Source organism: Macaca fascicularis, chromosome 1 (genome assembly GCF_037993035.2).
Source record: "Macaca fascicularis isolate 582-1 chromosome 1, T2T-MFA8v1.1".
Taxonomy (NCBI): Eukaryota; Metazoa; Chordata; class Mammalia; order Primates; family Cercopithecidae; genus Macaca; species Macaca fascicularis.
The window spans coordinates 37,501,246-37,527,335 of NC_088375.1; the positions used below are offsets into that span (position 1 = coordinate 37,501,246).

The 26,090-nt window shown below is 35.0% G+C and overlaps 1 protein-coding gene across 8 annotated transcripts in view; it reads left to right on the plus strand.

Annotated features, from left to right (window-relative positions):
* Positions 1 to 26,090, plus strand: part of CEP350 (centrosomal protein 350) — a 161,434-nt gene that overhangs the window by 54,548 nt on the left and 80,796 nt on the right. For 7 of the 8 annotated variants that reach the window (XM_005540126.5, XM_074027214.1, XM_005540125.4 and 4 more), the window contains 8 exons: positions 4,209 to 4,355; positions 6,095 to 6,753; positions 7,759 to 7,880; positions 12,169 to 13,229; positions 14,922 to 15,072; positions 16,652 to 16,815; positions 23,228 to 23,402; positions 25,790 to 26,010. In XM_005540126.5, the coding sequence (XP_005540183.3) occupies positions 4,209 to 4,355; positions 6,095 to 6,753; positions 7,759 to 7,880; positions 12,169 to 13,229; positions 14,922 to 15,072; positions 16,652 to 16,815; positions 23,228 to 23,402; positions 25,790 to 26,010 (2,700 nt within the window). Of the gene's footprint in view, positions 1 to 4,208; positions 4,356 to 6,094; positions 6,754 to 7,235; positions 7,426 to 7,758; positions 7,881 to 12,168; positions 13,230 to 14,921; positions 15,073 to 16,651; positions 16,816 to 23,227; positions 23,403 to 25,789; positions 26,011 to 26,090 lie in introns of those variants that run through there. The other variant, XM_045393503.3, reaches the window with a different exon arrangement.

The following is a 26,090-nucleotide window of genomic DNA, read 5'->3' on the forward strand; positions in this document are numbered from 1 at the left end:
AGGTTTTCTTCTAGGTCTTTTATGGTTTTAGGTCTTACATTTAAGTCTTTAATCCATCTTGAAGTTAAATATTACTGTTACCAAATTTCTCATTGTTTGGCACATATGAAAAATTAATACATTTTATGTATCGTGTGTGTGTGCACGTGTGTGTGTGTGTGTGTTAAGGTGTAATTGACATAAACTGCACATATTTAGAATGTATAGTTTGATACATTTTCATATTTTTATACATCCATGAAACCATTTGTTCACCATATGTTCATCAACGTACTGAACACATCGGTCATCCCTCCAATTTTTTTAATGATTATTTTTAATATAAGTTAACCAGATTAAAGGTAATTTTTAGGTTGTGAAATTTATATACAAGGGGATTGTTTCTGAATGTCACTAAATCCTTTCACTTATTCTCAAAAGATAATAAATGTTGCACATCAGAACTGTGGTGTTCCATCCCATTATTGGTCAGGTGGAACTCTGAATTGATCAAGGATAGAAAGAAGATAATTCTCTAGTTCCATAACATTTTGGCCCTCATCCAGGTTGCCCAGATTTATGACTAGCTTTGTTCCTTTGGTAAATGAGCTAATTTTAGTGTGCCTTGGTTTTCCCATATGTAAAATGGGAAAGCAGTAGTATTTATCCCACAGGGGTGTTCTGAGAACTAGGAGTTAATACCCAAAAACACTCATATACCTGGCACATGATAAGGACTCAGCTGTTAGCTATGACTCCATTAATAATAGTAATTATTATTTCTGGCCATATTGAAAATGGCTATTTAGAATGTCATATTCATCTCAGTGAGTAATTTGGGCCAAGAGAATGGAGAAAGTTGGGAACCTGTCACTATCAATTTAGAGACATTCTACATTCATTCATTCATTCATTTATTCTACAAATATTAATATTTTTGAGCATTTGCTGTATGTGAGGTACTGTGCTGTACTAAACTTAGACAATACATTGGTAAGCAAGATGCATCTAACCGCTACCTTCATGGAGCTTATAGTCTTGTCAGGAAATAGATATGTGGTTACAATAAAGTATGATGAGTGCTGCGGTAAGAGGTCACAAGATGTTATGAGAACACCAGGGCAGAACTGACGGGGTGCTGGTTTTTGATCAGGCATCTGTTTTTCTAGTCATACGCTAATCAGTAGAATGGCGGATAACACATTCTGTGACACCCATTGTTAACTTTAGATGTCATAATAGAGTGACACTTGCTATATACAGATAAAAAAATAAAATGTTACAAAAACGTGAGTTATCTGAGCATTAACAATTACATTTTATTTTACTTTATTTTTTGAGACAGTCTTGCTCTGTCACTCAAGCTGGTGTACAGTGGCACAGTCTTGGCTCACTGTAATCTCCGCCTCCTGGTTCAAATGATTCTCGTGCCTCAGCCTCCCGAGTAGCTGGAATGACAGGCATGTGCCACCATGCCCGGCTAATTTTTGTATTTTTAGTAGAGATGGGGTTTTGCCGTGTTGGCCAGGCTGGTCTTGAACTCCTAGCCTCAAGCAATACGACTGTCTTAGCCTCCCAAAGTGTTAGGATTACAGGCATGAGCCATTGCACCCAGGCAATAATTACATTTTTAAAAAGTACTGTGTTTCATGTGGCATTACGTAATACTGTTTTCAGAAGCGTAGTTTGAAATGAAGCACAGGGACCACTAAAACTTATGAACACTGATCTTGAATTGTATTCATCCAGTTTTGTGGTAGGCTAATTCTCATATATGCACTGTGGCAATGAGCTAGATAGAGAGTCATTAAATGTGCTAAAGCTGTATTAATAGTTTATGTAGTGGAAGTCCTTTTTTTTTTTTTAAAACCAGTGACTGTGTGTAACTCTTCCAGAAAGTTAGAATTTAGAAATAATCCCTCAACATATTCAGATGCCAAATGTATAAATAACTACCCAGTGTATTCATGGTTGCTTGTTTTTGATTCAGAAAATCAGGCTGAAATTGAAGAGAAGCCTGTTCTCTCATTTTACATAAGAACATAAAGTTTCTTATAAATAGATTGAACAGTATACTTAAAACCCTTTAAATATTTTAGGTCAACTGTATAAGGTTAATAACAAGGTGCAAAAACATTTCTAAAGTAAACAGCACACATTAAAACTCACCTTTTTATAATTGATGTTTTTATTAAAATGATACTTCCATTTATACTTACAAATTAAAGCCCTTTTTAAAGAAACTCTAAATGGAATGTCTTTTATTATAAATACAATAAAATAGCATCACAGCTGGGAAAATAGAAGAAAACAGATAAAACCACAATCCAGACTTAAATAAAGAACAAGTATTACTTTGTATGTTTCCTTACATTCATTTTAAAATTATAATAGTATGTTATGGTAATCACTGTTTATGTAAATTTTTTTGTATATGTAAAATTTCATTGATTTTTGCATCTTCTCAGAGGAACATTTCTGTTGTTTCTTATGAAAATTGCGATTTGTAATGGCCACACAATATTCTAGTAGAAATAGTAATTATTCACCATTATTCAGTATTTAGTTACTTCTGATAGTATAAAAATGATACAGTCAACATTTTCATTTATTTTTTTCTTTCTTTTAGATTATTTATATTGTATAAATTTCTGTTTGTTGGATTATTGATCAAGGGGAATGAATACTGTTGGGGTCCCTGACACATAATCTCATGTTTGCTTTTTTTTTTTTTTTTTTTTTTTTTAAAGAAACTATACCCACTTATATTTCAGCAAGTAATGTATAGGCAGAATGATTTTATTATAATTTTATCAGCATTGGCTATTAATGTAAAAATGTTTATAATAATTTAATTAGGCTTGAAGTGCTACTATTTCTTCCTTCCTTTCTTTTTTTCCTTCTTTTTTTTTTGGAGGCAGGATCTCACTCAGTGTCCCAGGCTGGAGCACAGTGGCGTGATCTTAGCTGACTGTATCCTTGAACTCCTGGGTTCAAGTGATACTCCCACCTCAGCCTCCTGGGTAGCTGTGACTACAGGCACGCATCACTGTACCCAGCTAATTTTTTTTTAATCTTAATTCTTTGTAGAGACAGGATCTTGCTGTGTTTCCCAAGCTGGATTCGAACTCTTGGCCCCAAGCATTTCTCCTACCTCAGCCTCTCAAAGTGCTGGGATTACAGGCATGAGCCACCAGGCCTGACCTCTATTTCTTATCTTATTTTGCATTTAAACACTTTTATTCCATGTTTTTTTTTTTGTAGTTTCTATTTTGTAAACAGTCTTTTATTTCATTTTTTTTTAGTCACTATTTTGAGATGATTGCTTAATTTTTAATTTCTTACATTCTGAAGCTAATGGATGAAAATCTTTTTTTCTCCTGGTAAACAGTTGTATTTATTGAATCACTTATTTTTTTGAATTTTTGTGATGTGAGGACCTTTTAAAATGATTATACTTTTTAAATGTTACTGTTTTGTACATAGAAAAGTGGTGTGTACTTTTGGTATATACCTGTAAAATATAATGTGAAAGTCCCTGTAATACCATCCCCTTCAAAAGTAATCATTGTTAACTCTTTGTTATATGTTTCCTCAAAAGTTTTTACATGTTCTTTGATTAAGTCTTTTTTTTTTAAGCAAACGTATTATTTTATCGTGTGCCATGTATGGTGCTAGATATTTGTAAACCAAACACTTGTTGTGTGTTAAGACATATTTTTGTTTTGTCAAATTTGCTGCCTTAGTTCTTTTTTTTGAGATGGTGTCTTGCTCTGTCGCCAGGCTAGAGTGCAGTGGGGTGCGATCTCAGCTCACTGCAACCTCTGCTGCTTGGGTTCAAGCGATTCTCGTGTCTCAGCCTCCTTGGTAGCTGGGATTATAGGCACCCTCCACCACGCCTGGCTAATTTTTTGTATTTTTAGTACAGACAGGGTTTTGCCATATTGGCCAGGCCGGTCTTGTGCCTTAGTTCTTGAGGTTTAGGAATCATTATTTGGTACTTAACTTTCAAAGCATTTTAACATTTATTTCAGATGTGTGGGTAAATCAAGATATAAACAAACGGTTAACTGACTTGGGGAGGTTAGGGTTTAACAATATCATTATTTGTAAATCTTTTGACCTTGACAGATAAGCATAAGATTAATAATAAAACCCATATGGTTGAGTAGATACACTTCTTACAATTAAAATTTAAATTTTAATTTCAGTGCAATGTATTTTTTTAGGTAGTAGTCATCTTATAAGTACATCTTCGTGGCGAGATGGACAAAAATTAGTAAAGAAGATTCTAGGACCTGCACCCAGAATGGAGCCAAAACAGCGAAGAACAGCATCAAGTGACAGAGGTGGAAGAGAAAGAACTGTTAAATCTGGTAAGTAGCTATAATTAAAATTGTTGAGAAAACAATTAAAAATTGCTATCAAGTACTTAGAGAAGGAAAATGTACTCTTAAGAATGTGTTAGGACTTTGCTTTGTAATTTTGAATGTAGCTCAAAAAAGAAAAAAATGTTCTATTGTGCTTGTTTATGGATAATATCTGCATATAGGTGTTATGTTCATCTTTATGAATAATTTTGTTTATGTTGTATTAATTTCAATTAGCTGTCATTGTGAATATGAAAGCATTATTTTAATGAAATCATATTAGACTTTTAGGGACCTTAGAGAGAATCAAGTCCAACCTGGGTTCATCCCAACATATTCAAGCAAACATGTACAAACATTCACAAGGTTGGATTTTTTTATTTGACAGATAAGGGAAACAGGCTCCGAAAGAGAAGTGATTTTTCCCATGGGTATGTAGTCAGTGGGTGTCAGACTTGGTGGCAGAACTGTTTAGTTTGACCCTCAAGTCCACTGTTTTTCTCCTATCAAAGTTTCTTGAGTGAACACTATTTCAAATAACTACTTTTTTCATGAACACTAATTTTGGGAAGTGAAATAAATACTCATATGCCAGTTTTTCTTTTTAGCAGCCAAATTTGTTTCAATTTAATGTGAACTTCTGGAATGGATTCAGTAAGATGCAGTTGCAACTATAATTTGGCACATAGAAGTCAATACTTTGTATTTGGGCCTCTTCACTTTTATCTAGCTTGTAAATACGCTCATGTGTATTCTCAGTCTAAAGCCATGTTACCAGATATTTTGATGATAACATGATTTTTTTTCCTGAATATTTTAAGTTTTTCCATCCTTCACTGGAGAGTTGTAGAGGCTTAACATTTATTCAACAAAATATTTACTGAGTGCCCACTACATAGTAGGCACTGCTGTAATCTCTTGGGCTTCAAAATAAGCAAAATAGACCCAATCCCTGGCTCTGTAGAAGAAGCATTCTAGTAAAAGGAATCATTATATTCTTCATATGTTTCTTGCTAAACTTTGCCCATTTTCTCTGGAAATAGGGTAAAATACACACAATTTTAAGAATATTTGAGCATTTGTTATATAGATGTTTAAAAATGTAAATGTGATCAGATGAGAGACTAATGCTAATCTTTTCCTTATATTAACGAGAAATACAAAGTTTCAGAAATCCTTTGATAAACTTGTCTGAACGTAGTGCCATTTCATGTAATTATGAAATGGGTCAGTGTTGTAGAATTTTCAGAAAAACTAATATTTTCAGTGCCATTATTATTTGGCATATGCAGTCTGGTCTTTGCAAAGCTTTAAAAAATATATTTTTTAGGATTATTAAGACATTTCCATTTCCTTGCTTCTCATTGGGATGCCTTCCACTAAAAAGACTGTTGACGTTTTTAACAGCCTTTTGAGAGAAATAGTAACATTAAATGTGTATATGAGAGAGAAATCGAAATGCTAAATATTCATAACAACCATAAGAGCTATCCTTTTTTTCCAGAAATATTTCCAACTGTATTTAAAAACAAACCAAGGAAATACAGTTTTCCAGAAGACTGAGATTCTTTTACTGCTAAAAAGGGAAGCTTTTCTTTCCTTTTATAATGTTCTTCAGAAGACTATAGGATATTTGAATTTGAGTTTAAGTTAAAATGAAATTCTCTGATTTTCTTGTTAATGCAGTTAAATCTTAGGAATGAGTATAGAATTTCAGTATATCACTAACAGTTCATACTTTGCAGGGGGTCACATTGGAAGAGCAGAATCTGATCCCAGGTTGGACGTTTTACATAGACATCTTCAACGAAATTCAGAACGTTCGAGAAGTAAATCTCGGTCTGAAAATAATATAAAGAAACTAGCTTCATCTCTTCCCGATAATAAGCAGGAGGAAAATACTGCCTTAAATAAGGACTTTTTACCTGTTGAAATTCGTGGCATTCTTGATGACCTACAGCTAGATTCTACAGCTCACACTGCAAAGCAAGATACTGGAGACTTACAGAATCAGAAGTCATCAGCACCAATACACGCTCCTAGGAGTCACAGCCCAGTAAAAAGAAAACCTGACAAAATAACAGCTAATGAGGATCCCCCTGTTATTTCTAAAAGGCGCCACTATGACACAGACGAGGTACGACAGTACATTGTTAGGCAGCAAGAGGAAAGGAAGAGAAAGCAAAATGAAGAGAAGAAGGCTCAAAAGGAGGCTACAGAACAGAAAAACAAACGATTACAAGAGCTCTACCGGAAGCAGAAAGAAGCCTTTACTAAAGTAAAAAATGTGCCTCCTTCTGAGCCATCAGCAACTAGGCGACTACAGGAGACTTACTCCAAATTGCTACTAGAAAAGACCTTGCTTGAAGAGCCATCTCATCAACATGTTACGCAGGAAACACAGGTAATAGTAGTGACATATATAAAGGAGAGTCGTTCATGGTTAGGAAATGCTTATTTGCTATACTATGTAAACATTACCCATCATTCCTAGTATGCTCAGATAATACTAATAAAAATCGTGGCCTTCATGAAGTGTATTAAATATGGAGAGTAATGTGATAAATGTGATGGAAAATAAAAGCTGAAGTAAGAATTTCCTACAGTGATTATGACTGATTTATTTTCCTCTCATCATTGCTATTAGTTAAATCCCTGCATAGTTTTCATTGTAGTACTGAACAAATACAGTTGACCCTTGAACAATGTGGGGATTGGGGTGCCAACCCCTTTGCAGTTGAAAATCCACTTGTAACTTTTGATTCTCCAAAAACTAATTAACTAATAGCCAACTGTTGACCGGAAGCCTTATAACATAATGTTGATTAACACATATTTTATATGTTGTCTATATTATGCACTGTATTCTTGCAGTGAAATACACTAAAGAAAATGTTATTAAGAAAATCATAAGGAAGAGAAAATATATTGACTATTCATTAAGTGGAAATGGATCATCAAGGTCTTTATCCTCGTCATCTTCATGTTGAATAGGCTGAGAGGAGGAGGAAGAGGAGGAGTTGGTCTTGCTGTCTCAAGGGTGGCAGAGGCAAAAGAGGTAGAGGTGGAAGTGGAGGTAGGAGGTGTGCACCACCATGCCTGGGAAATTGTTTATATTTTGTAGAGACAGGGTCGCACTGTGTTGCCCATGCTGGTCTTGAACACCTGGACTCAAGTGATCCTCCCACTTCAGCCTCCCAAAGAGCGTGGCTCCCTGTTGGATTTTAGATGGCGTTTAGCTATTAGTAATGTTTGTTTTTAAGACAAAATAAATTTTAATTGGTTTTGAGAAAAAAACTCGTACATTTTATGATCTTTGTAGAGCTGAGGTGACAATGTTTTTCTTAGGTGCTACCTGAATATATCTTTGTGATAGAACTCATATAAATTTGATGTCCTTTTCTCCTAGGCCAAACCAGGGTATCAGCCATCTGGAGAATCTGACAAAGAAAACAAAATACAGGAACGTCCCCCAAGTGCGTCTTCCAGTAGTGACCTGTCTCTCTCGGAACCTCCACAGCCTCTTGCAAGGTAAAAAGGGAAGAATGAAAGATGATTAAGATTCATTCTTTTCATGAAATTTAGTGGAGTAGTCTGTGTTCAGTGAATTTTGTTGACCTTTGTGAACAAGAGGGCAGAGAGGTTTATTTAGAAATTGGTTCATATCTTCTGAAATTTAAGCATAGTGCACATCTGTACTTACTGTATGCCCTAGGCCAATTGTTCAAATTTTACCTTTTAATGTAAATGTCAGTTTCTTTTACAGCTGGAAGCACTCTTGCCTTTACAATAAAAGTGTGTTGGATGAATGAATGACAGTGAAATTTTAAAGTGTTTGTGGTTAATAATTTTCAGACAGGATTTCTGTATCCACTGCTATTTAAGATTTCTTCTTATGTGTAAGAACAATTTATCCATTGTACTTTCAAGAGCTACCTTTGGATATGCTTGTGAACATACTAATAAGGACTAGGGAGGGATCTGATTTGATTTCAGATAGTCAACAGACTATTTTACCTTAAATTTTCTTAAGAAAATTTTTTTTGCTGTAATATATTGTTTACAATAAAGTAAACAAAAACTGAGTTTGGAAGTAAAGGTGATGTTTAGATTACGTGGTTATAAATTATACTTTGTAATAATAACCATTTTGGAAAGGGAAAGATTTTGAAATTCTTTGAGAATGCATAAATAGAAATCAAAATCACTATCCATTGGGTTATGGTTTTTTTTGGAGACGGGGTTTCACTCTCTTGCCCAGATTGGAGTGCAGTGGTCAATCTTGGTTCACTGCAACCTCTGCCTCCCACACTCAAGCGATTCTCTTGCCTCAACCTCCTGCATAGCTGGGATTACAGGCATGCGCCACTACCACCTGGCTAATTTTGTGTTTTTAGTAGAGACGGCGTTTCACCATCTTGGCCAGGCTGGTCTTAAACTCCTGACCTCAAGTGATCCACCCACCTCAGCCTCCCAAAGTGCTGGGATTACAGGCGTGAGCCACTGCACCTGGCCCGCATAGTCCTTTTTTTACCCCATTGTCCCTAGAATAATACTGTCAATAAAAATAGCTAACATTTATTAGTGTTTCTTAGGTTCCAGGCAATGATCTAAGTGCTTTGCATATATTATCTTACTTAACCCTTGTAATTCCTTGAGTTAGGTACTGTTGTTATTCCTGTTTTACAAAAGAGGTAATTGAGGCCTAAAGAGCCTTCTCAAAGGTCAAAACATTAATGATAGAGATAGGCTTTAATTTAGCCAGTGTGACTCTAGAAGCCTGTGCTTTAACTACTCTATATACTACTCCCCAAAAGTGAAATATTTCATATGCTTTGCTTAAGGTTCTAAATACATTTCAAACTTTAAGTATAAATAACATTTTTGTTTTGAATTTGAATGCTTTTATTTATCTATTTACTTATTTTTCTAAGTGTCATCTCTGGAGACGATTGAATGCTTTTAGATAGGTGATACTTTCTAGTTCACCTCAGTCCTATTATTGTTGTCAGACATACCCTGGTATATTAATGTCTCCAATTTTTACCTTTCTCTGAATTTCCTTCTAATTTTAAACAAGTTATCCAATATTAGAAGCAAGCCAAACACAAACAAATCTAGTATTAGACCATACTACCTTGTATCAGTTCCTCGCTTTTCTTTTAATATCCAACTTCTTTGACTTGTGATGTCTAACTTATTGTGTCCACTTTCTTGCTACCCAATTCCTGAGCTCCCCCATTCCGTTAGCAGTTTTAGCATAACTTTATGTTTAAAAGCATGCTACTTTTTGCTTAAAATTTGGCATTTCTTTTCCTTGCTCTTCATATCCTATTGTGTTAGCTGCCTGGAAAACTCCAGATTCCATATCTGACCCTGAAAACTGAAGATCCAACTTAACAGTCACTTTCGTTGGCTAGCAGAGTTAATTACTTCTTCATCTATACCCTACTGAACTTTTAATATCTTTGTTTTAGTATTTGTGATGTCTTATTTTAGCTGTTTGTTTATTAGTCTGTCATCCCTGGTAGATCTTGAGATCCTAAAGTATAAGAATTAAGCCTTTTGGCCGGGCGTGGTGGCTCAAGCCTGTAATCCCAGCACTTTGGGAGGCCGAGACGGGTGGATCACGAGGTCAGGAGATCGAGACCATCCTGGCGAACACGGTGAAACCCTGTCTCTACTAAAAAGTACAAAAAAACTAGCCGGGCGAGGTGGCGGGCGCCTGTAGTCCCAGCTACTCGGGAGGCTGAGGCAGGAGAATGGCATAAACCTGGGAGGCGGAGCTTGCAGTGAGCTGAGATCTGGCCACTGCACTCCAGCCTAGGCAACAGAGCGAGACTCCATCTCAAAAAAAAAAAAAAAAGAAGCCTTTTTACTTGTTTTTAATTTGGAGACAGGGTCTTGCTTTTTCACACAGGCTGGAGTGCAGTGGCATGATCATAGCTCACTGCAGCCTCAACCTCTTGGATTCAAGTGATCCTCCCACCTCAGCCTCCCAAGTAGCTGCGACTGTAGGCATGCACCGCCATGCCTGGCTAATTTTTATTTTATTTTTTTGGAGATGAGGAGCTTGCTATGTTGCCCAGACTGGTCTTGAACTTCTGGCCTCAAGTGATTGATTCTTCTGCCTCAGCCTCCCAAGTAGGTAGGATTACAGGTGTGAGCTACCATGCCCAGCTCAGGATTAACTGGATTAAGTATATCCATTTTTGTCTCCTATTTCTCTACCATCAACATAGCACCTGCTGTAAAATTGGCATTCTAAATACTTGAATTTAAAGCTCTTGGATTTTTATTCATCAGTATCTTTTATATTATAACTTCCTTTGTATTCCCATTACTACCAGCTTAGTTTAGGCCCCAGTAACCTCACGCTTTGCATTTGTAATAGCCTATATTCTAAGGCATAGAATCTGTGCTCTAGTCTTTCTTCCTTCATTCTAATGACATGCTTTTCAACTTCTTATTGTCCTGGTTACCCCCCTTCAGATGACTTATTTTAATCCAGTTGCAGAACTTTACATTTTATCCATATTAGTTTGGTTTAAGATTGCAGCCTATAAAAATAAATTTGTCTCATAATTTGGTCATTTGTTGGGTCAGCCATGCCTCCCAGCTTTCTGTCATCTGCAAGTTTGATAAGCATACCTTTATGTCATCATCCTAAAATAATGGACAAGACCAAGGACAAAGCCTCATGTTGTTGTCCTTTTTTTTTTTTTTTTTTTTTTTTTTTGAGACAGAGTCTTAGCTGTGTCTCCCAGCTGGAGTGCAGTGGCACGATCTCGGGCACTGCATCCTCCACCTCTCGGGTTCAAGTGATACTTGTGCCTTAACCTCCCAAGTAGCTAGGACTACAGGCACATGCCACCATGCCCAGCTAATTTTTTTGTATTTGTAGTAGAGATGGGGTTTCGCCATTTTGCCCAGGCTGATCTCAAACTCTTGGCCTCAAGTCATCTGCCTGCTTCAGCCTTCCAAAGTGCTGGGGTTACAGGCATCAGCCACTGTTCCTGGCCTGTTCCTCTAAGGGTCTTCTTAATAGTTGACGTCATCCTGTAATCTCTCTGTAGTATCCCTTAATATAGAGGAAGTCTATGGTCTAGAGATATAGGTAAATACACATAATGTTGTTTAGGACATCTTTATTCTGTTTCTATACTTAATGGATACCCTACCCTGTATATTTATATTTATAGTTGCATATTTATAGTTGGCACTCACAGTTTTGCATTTAATTGTTTCACATTCATTAATTTTTCACAAGTATTAGTAGGTTATAATAACCTCCCTGTTTAGCATGTACATTGTTAAACGTAAGTGTTCAGCATATAGTAAATATTTGTTGATTAGAATAATCTATATCATGTCTACATTAATATTTAGCAATTTTAAGCATTTCTCTTTTATGTAATGTTATTTTAAAAACTATAATCAGTATTGTAAGGAATTTTGTTTATAGAATTTTAACGATCTTATTGCCTTCTTTTAAATACTTTTTTAAAAAATATGGCATCTTAGTTGAAAAAAGCAGTTTGCAAAACAGTATATATGGTAAAAATCCCATTTTTGTACAAACAATACCACCAAAACATAGTGTACATATAGAAAAATGTTTGGAAGTATATAATTCTAAATGAAATATTAACAGTGCCTCTTTTTTATTGTTTTGCTGAATGATCTTTATCTTTTTTATGTTTTTTATCTGTCCTTATTTTGTTGCAGTGCATACTCACTACTCTTATAATCAGACAAAAACAAAACTTTTTTTAAATGATGGTTTAGTTAGCTAACATATTGTGACTTTCATTTCCAGGAAAGACTTGACGGAATCTACATGGATGCAGCCTGACAGATTGAGCCCACAAGTTCACCATTCTCAACCACAGTCTTTTGCTGCAACAGCTGGAAGTTTACTCTCCCATCTCTTGAGTCTAGAGCATGTAGGAATTTTGCATAAGGATTTTGAATCTATTTTACCAACCAGAAAGAATCATAATATGGCTTCAAGGCCATTAACTTTTACACCTCAACCATATGTGACCTCACCAGCTACTTATACAGATGCCTTGTTAAAACCTAGTGCCAGTCAGTATAAGAGTAAACTGGATCGTATTGAAGCCTTGAAAGCAACAGCTGCTTCTTTGTCCAGCAGAATTGAAAGTGAAGCCAAGAAATTAGCTGGGGCCAACATTAACTATGGGTCAGCATGGAACACTGAGTATGATGTGCAGCAGGCACCTCAAGAAGATGGACCTTGGACCAAGGCTGTAACTCCACCTGTGAAAGATGATACTGAAGATGTTTTCTCTGCCAGAATTCAGAAGATGCTGGGAACCTGTGTATCTCATGCAACTTTTGATGATGATCTTCCTGGTGTAGGCAATCTCAGTGAATTTAAAAAGCTTCCTGAGATGATAAGACCTCAGAGTGCCATATCAGGCTTTAGAGTGAGATCCCCTGGTCCCAGACCAGAAGGGCTACTGGCACAGTTATGTAAAAGGCAGACTGACTCTTCTAGCTCTGATATGCAAGCCTGTTCTCAAGACAAAGCCAAAATATCTCTTGGTTCCAGCATAGATTCAGTCAGTGAAGGGCCTCTTCTTAGTGAGGGGAGTCTCTCCGAAGAAGAGGGAGACCAGCATGGACAGCCCCTTTTGAAAGTAGCAGAAATTTTAAAAGAAAAGGAATTTTGTGCTGGAGAAAGGAATAGTCATGAACCCATCAAAGAGTTTCAGAAAGAAGCTGAAAAATTCTTGCCACTTTTTGGGCACGTAGGTGGGACACAAAGCAAAGGGCCATGGGAAGAATTGGCAAAGGGAAGCCCACATAGCGTCATTAATATTTTTACAAAATCCTATCAGTTATATGGAAAAGGTGAGAAAAATAAGTATAACTTGTACTATTTGTATATTAAGATGAATTATAGTTTCTGTACAAGATATATACTTTAGTACACATTTTTCATTGAGTGGATAATGGAGACATTATTGTCCATATTAGTCATCTTCTAAATTTCCTGCAAGCCTCAAATAGAGTATTAGTAATTGAATCTTTAAGATTTCATTTAAAAATTGTTATTGTCATAAAATAATAGTTGACTGGTAGTTGTAGAAATTTTTATCTAGTTCAGAGAAATTCATAGATGATGTTCAAGATTGGATATATATCACATGTATACTACATTTTCTGTGACCATAGTTATGTACTTCTATAGAAACTAAGTATAAGCTGGGCACAGTGGCTCACAACTGTAATCCCAGGACTTTCAGAGTCCAAGACAGGCAGATCACTTGAGGTTAGGAGTTCAAGACCAGCCTGGCCAACATGGTGAAACCCCGCCTCTACTAACAATACAAAAAAAATTTAGCTGGGTGTGTTGGCATGCACCTGTAATCCCAGCTACTCGGGAGGCTGAGGCATGAGAACCGCTTGAACCTGGAGGCAGACATTGCAGTGAGCTGAGATCATGCCACTGCACTCCAGCCTGGGTGACAGAGCGAGACTCCATCTCAAAAAAAAAAAAAAAAAAGAAAGAAACTAAGTGTATTTCTTACCACAGTGGTGATTTGTGAATTCTTGGGAATATAGCAATCAAGAATTGAGAGGGATAACTGTAGTAACATTTATTTCTAATATGAAAACAACTCTATTAATGTTTGTTAAAACTAGTTTGAATAGCAATCAGACTTTGAACAGTAACGTAGCTATATATTTGATTCCTGAAACAATGACTTCTAACGTTCCCTTCTTATCCCTGAAATCCTGTAACACGGCTTTCCTTTTCTGTGATGGACTCAATTCCCTCAAGTCCCTTTCTCTATCCTTCCTGCTATATTTGGAATCTGCCCATTTTATAGTAACATTATGTTAGAATTTCTGGATCGGAGATTTCCCCTCTGTATAGTGAATGTATTTCATCTGTTCTTCTTATGCTCAACTGGGTATCACATTGCTTTTTCCTAGAATTCATATTTAGGTATTTCTTAATGGTCTTGTATAGACCTTCATATGCTATTGCTTTCTTTTGTTTAGCCACATTTCTATTAGTGGTAATTTTAAATTTGTTTTGATTTGAAAGTTATTTTGATTTCTTTTGATGAAAGTAAAGTGCTTAAATCAACATCTTTTTTTATAAGAAAATTGTTTCTTCTTAAATTCTATTAAATGTTCATTAAGATTTTATAGTTAAACTAAAATATTTAGAGATGAAATGAGAATGAAATGTTATCTGCAATTTGCTTTAAAATAGTCTGGGTGGTGGTAGATGAAGGTAGTAGGAGGTTTATTTGAAACTAGATTGCTGATGTATTGGTCATTGTTGAAGCTGGATGATGAATACTTTGGTTTCATTATACCAATCTCCCTGTTTTTATGTATGTTTTAAATTTTCCTAATAAAAAGCTTTAAAAAAGTATCGTTGGATATAAAGGTAAATAGAAAAGAAGCACTATTAAAGGAAACTAAAATGTCCCTAAGCCCATATTGCTAATCTCCATGTATGGGATGCTTTTCTTACAGTTTCTTGATTTTCATTTTTAACCATGTTTCAATTATTACTTTTGTCAGGGTTTGAAGACAAGTTGGACAGAGGAACATCAACATCACGGCCTTTGAATGCCACCACAACTCCTCTAAGCAGTGTTTCATATGAAGATGATTTTGTCTCCTCTCCAGGGAGTGGGACTTTGACAGAAAAAAAGTCAACTCTTGAACCTCAGTAAGAAAATATTGGCAATATGGAATAAACTCTGAAGAGTGAGAAAATGTACAAATGAGAACTCTGGTCTGAATATTAACAAAGTTTTGCTTGTTTAAAGATACATATAGAGGCTGCACATCGTAGTGGAAATCCCAGGGCATGGGGCTCTGGATCCAGACTGCCTTTGTTTAAATCCAGGCTCTCCTGATTATTAGTTGTTTGTATTTATGCACATTACTTAGCCATCCTATGCTTCTGCTTCCTTCTCTGTGAAATGGGGACATTAATAGTACCTGCCTGCCTCATAGAGTTGTTATGAGTATTAAATGAAATATAGTGAGGCTGAGGCACGAAAATTGCTTGAACCCCTGGGAGTTGGAAGTTGCAGTGAGCCGAGATTGCACCACTGCACTCCAGCCTGGGTGACAAAACTAGACCCTATCTCAAAAAAAGAAAGAAAAAAATAAATCACATACTTAGAACAGGACCTGGCACATAGCAAGCAGAGTATAGGTTATTAAGTCAGTCCATGAATTCCCAGTAGAGTATTGGAGTATTGGGAAATTAGTCCATGGTATACTAACATAAAAAGCTTGAGAAATGGTTTTCTGTGATAGAATTGAGGAAGATCAGATAGATACGTGACTGCATGGTTCCAAATAATAAGTAATTTTCTTTATAATCAAGAAAACATTGAAAAATTTGCAAAGCTTTGAAAAACAATAATTATAATGATTATAACATCTGATCATTATTGAGCACTTAGTGTGCAAGACACTGAAAAGACTGAAAGACTTTACCTATATTAACTCATTTTTATAATAGCCTGATGTGGAAAGTATTGTTGTTACCGTTTCTGTTTTAGAGAGCAAACTGAAGCAGAGGTTAAATTACTTGTACATAGTCACATAGTAAGTGAATCAGACTTTGTCGGAGAGAATTTTCTCCCTATATTTTGCTACCGTATACATTTATCTGTAATTATTCATACTTAATATCATCTTTTTCAAATATTACAAATTGTAATCCATGTAAAATTATTAGGTAATCTTATAAAAATTAGTTAAATGTAATTAGATTAGTAGGAATAGGTATGAAAATTATATGAGAAAAAGCATAGTTTTAAGTTTTGAGCTCTAAAGAAAATATCAAATTTTTAAATAAAAACTTTCAATGATTTAATTATGGTGACATTTAATATCACCAATCAATATGATTTGATGCATTTTATTTCCAGGTAGAGGAAGAACATGTTAAGTTATTGTTCTCCATAAGATTATAAGAGGAGAAATAGTTATAATTAATAAATTATAAATTTGAATAGAAATTGAGGCCATTCCAGTATTCAACATTATATACTTTTCTCTGAATATTAGTTTTTATTGGTTTCACTTACCTGAGATTTTTCTTAGTAACAAGTTGAACCATAGGGAACAATCCAGGTTGATGGTGGTTAAAAAAATCAATAATAAAGTGGAAGCCGTCTTTGATTGTAGTTATATTCTCCTAGTGATTAAATAGATTTTGTAAATATCTTTAATTTAGCTGTGTTGTAAGACTTTTCTTTCTAGAACTACTATTATTTATTCTTTGACAGTAGCACTTCAGGCCCTCAGGAGGACCATTCTAACAGAAAGTCTGCCTATGATCCTTCCTCTGTGGATGTTACCTCCCAGCATTCATCAGGAGCCCAGTCTGCTGCATCATCTCGTTCATCTACTTCTTCTAAAGGAAAGAAAGGAAAAAAGGAAAAGACAGAATGTAAGTGGAATTCCACATGGTAACTTTTTCTCTTACCAATGATTTTGTTGTAGTAATCTAAAGTTGTGATTTGATCCCATAAGAAGTTAGAATTTCTTACAGTAATTAACTTTCATATTTATCATTATAGTAATACCTTTTGATATATAACATTATGAATCTTTTCCTTAATACAAAAGGAATACATTTGCAGTGATAAAAAATTAAAAATTAGAGATAAACACTCTTCAAGGAAAGACAAATTTCCTTTGAGCCTTCTGTTCAGAGATTAGCTACTATTAACATTTTTGATGTATACATAAAATTATACACACACGACTTTATTTTAAAAACAAATGTAAATAATTGCTTTGCAGTTGGGTTTTTAAAAAAACTTAATAGTATATACATCTCTGAGTATCATTAAATATAATACCCAGATTTCCTTATCTATAAGGTAGAGATAATAGATACTTTATATGGTAATTTTCAAGCTCATATGAAGTTAAGGGAGATAATGTGTACATTCTGGTACCCAGCACTGTAGCTGACTCATTGGCGTTCAGTAAATATTTTTGAGTGATTGAGATACCCTTCAATGTCCTAATTTCTACTCTTGGCTTAAATTTGCTCCATAGGCCTACGGAGACGGATAATCACTGTATAAAGTGATTAGGCAAAGGCTTTGTAAACTCACAGGATGGTGTCTAGCTATGGGAATGATTTTGCTTCTTGCTTCCAAAAATGTTTTTTCTGGAAGCTGGAAGCTGTCATTCTCAGCAGACTAACACAGGAACAGAAAACCAAACACCGTGTGTTCTCATTCATAAGTGGGAGTTGAACAATGCAAACACACGGACACGGGGAAAGGATCATCACACACTGGGACCTGTCGGGGTTGGGGGGCAAGGGAAGGGAGAGCATTAGGACAAATACCTAATGCATGCGGGGCTTAAAACCTAGATGATGGGTTGATAGGTGTAGCAAACCACCATGGCACATGTATACCTCTGTAACAAACCTGCACGTTCTGCACATGTATCCCAGAACATAAAATAAAAAATAAATACATAAAATAAATCCTGCTTGTTCAGCTAAAAGGCTTCAGGGGGTGGAAGGAACAGGAATAGGAGGAAGACATCAATAAATATAGAAACCTGTATTTTAAAAGTAAATCACCTCTAGTTCTTTCTCTTAGAGATAACGGATGTTAACATTTAAACCAGCCTGGCCAATATGGTGAAACCCTGTCTCTAAAGGTACAAAAATTAGCCAGGCATGATGGTGGGTGTCTATAATCCCAGCTACTCGGGAGGCTGAGGCGGGAGGATTGCTTGAACCCAGGAGGCGGAGGTTGCAGTGAGCCGAGATTGCACCATTGCACTCCAGCCTGAGCGAGACTCCGTCTCAAAAAAAAAAAAGTATTTATTTTATTTATTTCATTTTATCTTATTTATTTTGCAGAGACGAGGGCCTCACTTTGTTGCCCAGGCTGGTCTCAAACTCCTGGGCTCAAGCAATCCTTCTGCCTCAGCCTCCCAAAGTGTTGTGATTATAGGCATGAGCCACTGCCCTCTGCCTATTTTAATTGTGGTAAAATATACATAACATAAAATTTATCATTTTAACCATTTTCAAATACACAGTTCAGTGACATTAAGTACATGCACATTATTGTTGCAAGCATCACCACTGTCTCTCCAGAAATTTTTCATATTCCCCTACTGAACTCTGTACCCAGGAAATAATAACTCCATTCCTCTGTTCCTCAGCCGCTGGTAACCATTCTTGTGTTTTCTGTCCCTATGAATTTGACTACTCTAGGTACTTCATATAAGTGGAATAATACAGTATTTGTCTTTTTTATCTGGCTTATTTCACTTAGCATAATATCTGACTCACCGTTCATCTATGTACAGCATGTATCAGAATTTATTTTTATTGCTGAATAATATTCCATGCTGTGTATATGCCATATTTTGTTTGTCCATTAATCTGTTGATGGACATTTTGGTATTTTCCACCTTTTAGCTATTGTGAATGATGTTGCTATGAACACTGGTGTACAAATACCCTATTTGAATCCCTGCTTTAACCCAGATACAGAACTGCTAGATCAAATGGTAATGCCATGTTTAATTTTTTGAGGAACTGCCATAATGTTTTCTATAGCAGTTGTACCATTTTACATTCCCACCAGCAATACACAGGGTTCTATTTTGTCTACATTTATGCCAACACTTCATATTTTCTGCTTTTTTGTTAATAGGACATCCTAATGGGTGTGAAATGTTAACATTTTTAGTAAGAGTCCTTCCAGACAATTTGTAGGCACACACAAATAGGAAATTTTATGTGTATGGGATCACATTTTACATGCAATTTTATTCTGTCTATAGGGTATGGGTATCTTTTTTTGTCAGTAAATATGGATTACTATTTGTGAGGATTACCCACTAAACAAACTCTAGACCCATTAAGTAACAGAATACTATTCTGTTTTTGCTTTTTTGTTTTGTTTTTTGAGATAGGGTCTCACTCTGTCACCCAGGCTGGAGTACAGTGGTGTGATCACAGCTTATGGCTCGCCGTAGCCTCAACATCCTGGGCTCCATCAATCCTTCCACCTCAGCCTCCCAGGTAGCTGGGATTACAGGCACACACCACCCCACGTGGCTAATTTTTCCTTTTTGTTTGTAGTGACGGCTTCTGCCATATTATCAGGGCTGGTCTCAAACTCCTGGGCTTAAGCAATTCATCTGTTTTAGCTTCCCAGACTGCTGGGATTATAGGCGTGAGCCACCACACCTGGCTTGTTATTTGAATATATTATAATTTATTTAACTGTTTCCCCATTGCTGGATATTTAGGTTATTTTCTTTTTTCTTTATTCTATTATAAATACTACTGCATTGAATATCCTTGTAAATACATCTTTATGCATTAGTCGGGTTTTTTCCTATAGGGGAAAATCCTAGAGGTGAGATAATGGGGCAAATAATATGCCATGTTTAAAATGTGGTACATTTTGCCAAATAGCCTTTCAGAAAGTTAGTGCCAGTTTATACTTCCAATGAGAGTGCTAGGAGAAATTATTTTTAAATCGTTAACCTAATACAAGCAGTTTGGAAGTGTTCTGAAAGTCTTTGTAGGACGTTTAGACATCATTTTACCAGCACTTCCCAAACTCTGTATTTTCTTGTGAAATACAAGTTTAGTGGTATAGACTGTTTTGTGTTCTGAGAATAAAAGAGCTCCATGGTTCCATAAATTTGGGAAATTATTTTAGAGTGAAACAAGATTCTTTCCTGTAAGACTCAAAAACACTATAAATATGCTAGTGCATTACTTATTTTAGGATAAGGATGAGGCTGTAGTATGAAGCATTTTCCAAGTGTATTTTGACCACAGAATCATCAATCATCATTTTATGGCATTAGAATTCAGCTGAACACAGTTTGGGAAATGCTGATCTTGCTCAATTCTTTTATTTTGCAATTGTTAGTGTTGGCTAAGTTAGTGTCTCACCTAAGGTCACTAACTTGTTATTGGCAAAGTCCAGATTCTGACTTCTGACTCCCAAATCCAGTCTATCTTCTGCTATGGTATACTGCACAATTTTAAAATATCATGATATAGGCTGGGCGTGATAGCTCACTCCTATAATCACAGCATTTTGTGAGGCTGAGAGGGGTGGATCATTTGATGCAGGAGTTCAAAATCCTGTAGTTCGAGACCAGCCTGGGCAACATGATGAAGCCCTGTGTTTAGAAAAAATAGAAAAATTATCCAGGCATGGTGGCATACACCTGTAGCCCCAGCTATTGGAGAGGCTCAGGTGGAAGGATCAGTTGACTCCCTGAAATTGAGGCTGCAGTGAGCCATGATCATGCTACTGCACTCCAGTCTGGGCAACAGAGCGAGACCTGTCTCAAAAAAAAGAAAAAATCATGATATATTGAGTATATGTGTATTAATAATATGATTTAATGTAGGTTTAAAACATTATCATCTAAAACAGATTAGATGAAGTATAGGTAGTGTTTTGTGGCTTTCAGTTTCCCTAATACTCACCTGCAGTACCAGAAAAATCCTGATAGATTTCACTTTCCACAGCATCTTCTTAAACTTAGTTTCTCCTTCATCCCCAAGTTCTAAAATCAGTGTGATTTTAATTGTATATGCTCCATCTGGTGGTGAAAAAGAGTGTCTGCATGCTCTGTACAAAAATTTACCCAGTGTAGTTGAAAGTAGTTGGTAGATTAAAGTGGTAATCCTAAGAAGAAAAAATTTTGCTTTAAGATATGGAGTATGGCTTTACTTGGCAATCTTTTAATGTCAGGGCATTTTCTTTTCATATGGGTCCCTTGATTGGAGTGTAGGCCTTTCTTGCACAGAACATTATCTTGTCTATAATTTCTAGTTGTTTAAAGTCAAGAAGAAATTTTAAATTGTGTATGTATTGTCAACAAACAATATTAAGTGAATAAAGCATTCTTATTATGAAAGCAGTGCAGCTTTATTGTAGAAAAATTAGCGATAATCAGTATTAACAGCTTGCTTCTAGCCTCGGGATCCTAAATAGACTTTATAATAGAGTCCTTTCTATTTGATTAATAATATTCTGTTTTAGGTGTACAGTTCAGTGGCATTAAGCACATTTATACTGTTATACAACCATCCCCACCACTCAGTTTCAGAACTTTCTGTTTCCCATACTGAAGCTCTGTATCCATTCAACAATAACTCTCCATTCCTCCCTCCCTTCAGTTCTGGCAATCACCATTCTAACTTTCTGTCTCCATGAATTTCACTAGGGAATTTAACCATTTTCAAGTGTACAGTTCATTAGCATTAAGTACATTCACATTGTTTTGCCATCATGATCACTATCTATCTCCAGAACATTTTCATCATCCCAAACTAAAATCTATACCCATTCAAAAATAACTCTCATTCTCTTCTCCCAATGCCTAGTAACAACTGTTCTACTTTCTCTCTCTAAGTTTGCCTATTCTAGCTATGTCATGTAAGTGGAATCATATTTGTCCTTTTTTGACTGGCTTATTTCACTTAGCATAATGTCTTCAAGGTTCATCTATGTTCTAGCATGTGTCAGAATGCCCTTCCTTTTAAGGCTGAATAATATTCCTTTGTATGTATAAGCCATATTTTGTTTGTCCATTCATCAGTTGATGGACACTTGGGTTGCTTTCATCTTCTGACTATTTTGAATAATACTGCTATGAATATGAGTATAAAGGGTAATTTTTTTTCACTTTTGTATTTTCTTTTGCTCTTTAACCATATATATCTTTAAAATTTAACTTAATTTTTTTGTATATATATAAAGTATATATAGTAATTTTACAATAAATTTTTACAAAAAACTTTTAATGTATATGTACACATTATATATTTATATGTATATATACATAAATATGTGTATATATAAACATATATAGTATATATAATATATAAAATATGTATTTTATATTTAAAATTTTGGAGGGCCACTATTAAAATTTATAGGCAGTTTTGTAATCTGCTTTTTTTAAAAGGTAATAATAAATATTTTCCCATGCTGCTGTTTAAACATACAATCAGGATGAATAGTGTACTAGAGTCAGGAGGCCTGAGTGTGTGTCCTATTTCTGCTGTTGACCAAAGCAGAGTACCTTGTTAAGCAAGTTATTAAACCCCATAGATCTCTAGTTACCTCATCAGTAAATTGGGGATATAGTACTTATTTCATAACATGTTTAAGAGCAATAAGGTACTATACATGAAGTACATTTGAATTACAATGTTCTATATAAATGTACAGATTACTATTATCTGTGTGATTTAGACAGGTATTCTCTTGTTAGAAATGTAGATTAAATTTCTTTGAGTTACAAAGTTACACATTGAATAACATGCATAATTTTTGTTTCAGTCATCTCCTTAAGATATATTCCTATGAGTAAAATTATTCACTCAGAGAATATGAATATTTTTATAAATCAGGCTACATAGTTCTTACCATAGACTTTTTTCAAAAGAATTATGTAGTTCAGTTAGCAGTTGGTATGATTTTTCTCCCAGCTCTGGATTTTATCCTTTAAAAAATTCTTTTTGCTTACTTTTTCATAGGGATAGATTAGTACTTTATTGTTACTTAATATGCTTATCTTTTATTACTAGTTGAGCTAAGAATGATTTATTAATAGCAAGTGGAATTAATGGAAGAAACTTCACTTTCCTTAAATGGAGACAGAAGGATGAACTGCTTTATTTTAGATATGGAAAACAGATTTTGAATATAATATAGGTCAAATTTTAAATATTCTGATTTCTACTTTTTATTATTTTATTGAAATCTATATGTCAATTATCTATCTCAATAACTTCTAATATTGGGAATCAGCTTTATAAGAAATTTGCTTTACAGGGTTGGATTCATTCACTGGAAATGTTCAGAACTCATTTCTTGATGAGGAAAAAGCAGAACATGGCTCCCATCAAGGAAAGAAATCTGGGACCAGCAGCAAACTTTCTGTTAAAGATTTTGAGCATACTCTTGATACAGATAGCACTTTGGAAGATCTTTCTGGACATTCTGTGAGGTAAAGTTAATGTGTGCTTTATACTGTAATTCATATATAATTAAAGTTATAATATAATTGATATTCAGAAAATCCATATAATGAATTTTAGCTCAGCAATCTCCTTAACTGTGCATGTCTGAGCTACTACAAAATTGTATATATTACAAATAGACTTCAGAGCTTTGTTCACAGCTCTAATCTTGGTCTGTATATTAGAACATGGTCATGTATCATCTAAACTGTTACAACCTCTTTCTCAGAAATTCTCTCCCTCTAGTACAACCCGGTTTTCTATGCTGAATGCTGTTGTTACAGTTGTTTTCTTGGCTCAATCTTTTGACTAAGCAGCTACCTTGCTTGGGGTACTTTGTGAGGTCATAGATCAATTCTAAGTGCCTAACTCTACTTGAAGTGTTTTCGCTGGGCTACCACAAACTATCTCATTTCTTTTGTCTATCTATTTCAATTCTCATCTATTCATCCATTCTTCCAACACAGCTACTTAGCATACTTATTGTCTTATTGTTTATTTCTTCCTCTGAACTTTTCTGCTCAACTTACTAGACCACTCAGGCAGAATTTAAAATGTCAGTCTTACTGATTATGGAGCTTGCATACTGTTTTCTTCTTCTTTCTAATATCGTATATGATGCACTTAGTCTGTTGCTTACAAATAACCTTCAGTTGTTGCTAGCTGTACAGTTCCTACTCATTTGTCCGTATGACTTTTCATCTGTGCACTGGTTTTATCTTGGAAGTAGAGGCTCTGAGAAGACACAGATTTATTTTTTCCTTTTAAAGTAACTTTGGGCTTTTTCTAGTACTGTGACACATAAAGATTACCATTTTTAGTGCTTTCATGTTACAAATCATATTGCATCATTAATACCATTATTTCTGTATTTAAAATTAAATTTTATTTTCTTTGTCAGTGATTTTGGAATTTAGAAAACTTTACCTTTCCTTAAGAATTACTCTGATGATTTAACTTGACAAAATTTACAAAGTTAAACATTTCTTAATGCGATCCATAGCCAAATAAGTTTCATCAACGCCCCATACTGCAATCTAGATTTCCCCTTCCCCACCCATGGAGATTCACAGGGATAAAATAATTTGAGGCTTTGATAAGGAGGAGTCCAGATTTTTCAAAACTTGTTTAATCTCCTTTTTTTTTTTTTTTTTTTTTAAAAAAACTTGTTTGGCTATAGTCACTCTTTGTCCCCAAGCTCTTTCTCTTTCTTTTTGGGAAAGCTTATTGACATTATTGGAAATATACTTTTAGAAATGCTAGTCTAGCTAAATTTTATGTGCACAGCAAATATAAATTCATCTTACAAAACCCTAAGGTGAGGTGCAGAGTACTTTGTTTTGTTTGATGTTGTGTTTTAATTATTTAATGGAAATTTGTTAAAATGATCATTCTTTTTGTGTTTCATGCATGAAATAGACTGTTGGAAATAGTATTTATCTAAAGTATGAATAGAAAATTAAGGGTCAGGTAAACACATGGGTGCCTCTCAGGTCTACTTCTATTCAAATATTTTTATACTGGATATAAGAGAAATTTTTACCTTTGAAAACTATTTCATCATTTTATTAGAAGCTAAAAGCAAACTTGTTTTGGTATATTGGGAATATAACTCTGCTAAAATGCTTTATAGAGTATCTTTGAATAATTTATTCAGTAAATAAATATTCAGTGCAAGGCAACATGCTTGATGTTATGAGAAATAATACCTTTAATGAGCTTACTTTTTCAAAGAAAGGCTAGCAACGTGTCTTGTACTGAATTAAATGCCTTAAGAGTTGTTACAAACTGTTATGTTACCTATTAGAAAGTTCAAGAAAGAGATGTATTAACAAGTAGATATAAAGAAATGAAATAAGTATTTAGAGATGGATAGTGTGAAAATTTTTTCTGAGACTCTTGGATTAACAAGAGGGTATAACAAAAGAATAGTTTTTGTCTTTTCTTACCTTTTAACATAAAATATTTGATTCTCTTTCAGAAATGTATTTTAAGACCCATATATGGCTCCAATTTTATTGCTGTAGAGTGTCTATTTTAGAAGACTTTGCTTCATGCTATAACGAGTGAATCATAATATATGTACACTGTAGAGGGAACAGTTCAGTGCTAGTTTAATCAAGCTACTCCCTTTCCATTGTACTTAGGGCAAGGTTTGTGCCGTGCTTGTGCACCACTGTAATTCTAGCAATTAGAGGAATATTCATAGTCGTTCATTCAGCATAGTGACTGTATTAACGAATAAATGCCTAAATCACAACTTTTTAAAGCTAATGTTGATAAAGTTTTTTTATTTGTTGTTCTTTTGAATGATTTAGCAGGTTTACAAAGTACTTTTCCTTCCTCTAATGTTTTTGTGGATCAAAATTTCTAGTGTCTCATCAGATAAGGGAAGATCTCAGAAAACTCCAACTTCTCCCCTGTCACCAAGTTCCCAGAAATCGTTGCAGTTTGACCTTCCAGGAACTTCTTCAGAAAGATCTAAGTCATCAGTAATGCCTACAACTATAACAGGATTTAAGCCTACTGCAGCTCTCACTGATTTGAACCTGGCTGCCAGCAGAACAACGACAGAGAATGCGGCTCCAATACCAGGTAAGTAGATCCATGCAATTGTAATTTTTAGAATACGATATGAAATTTTTTCTCTCAAAATTCCTTTTCTTTCAATTGAG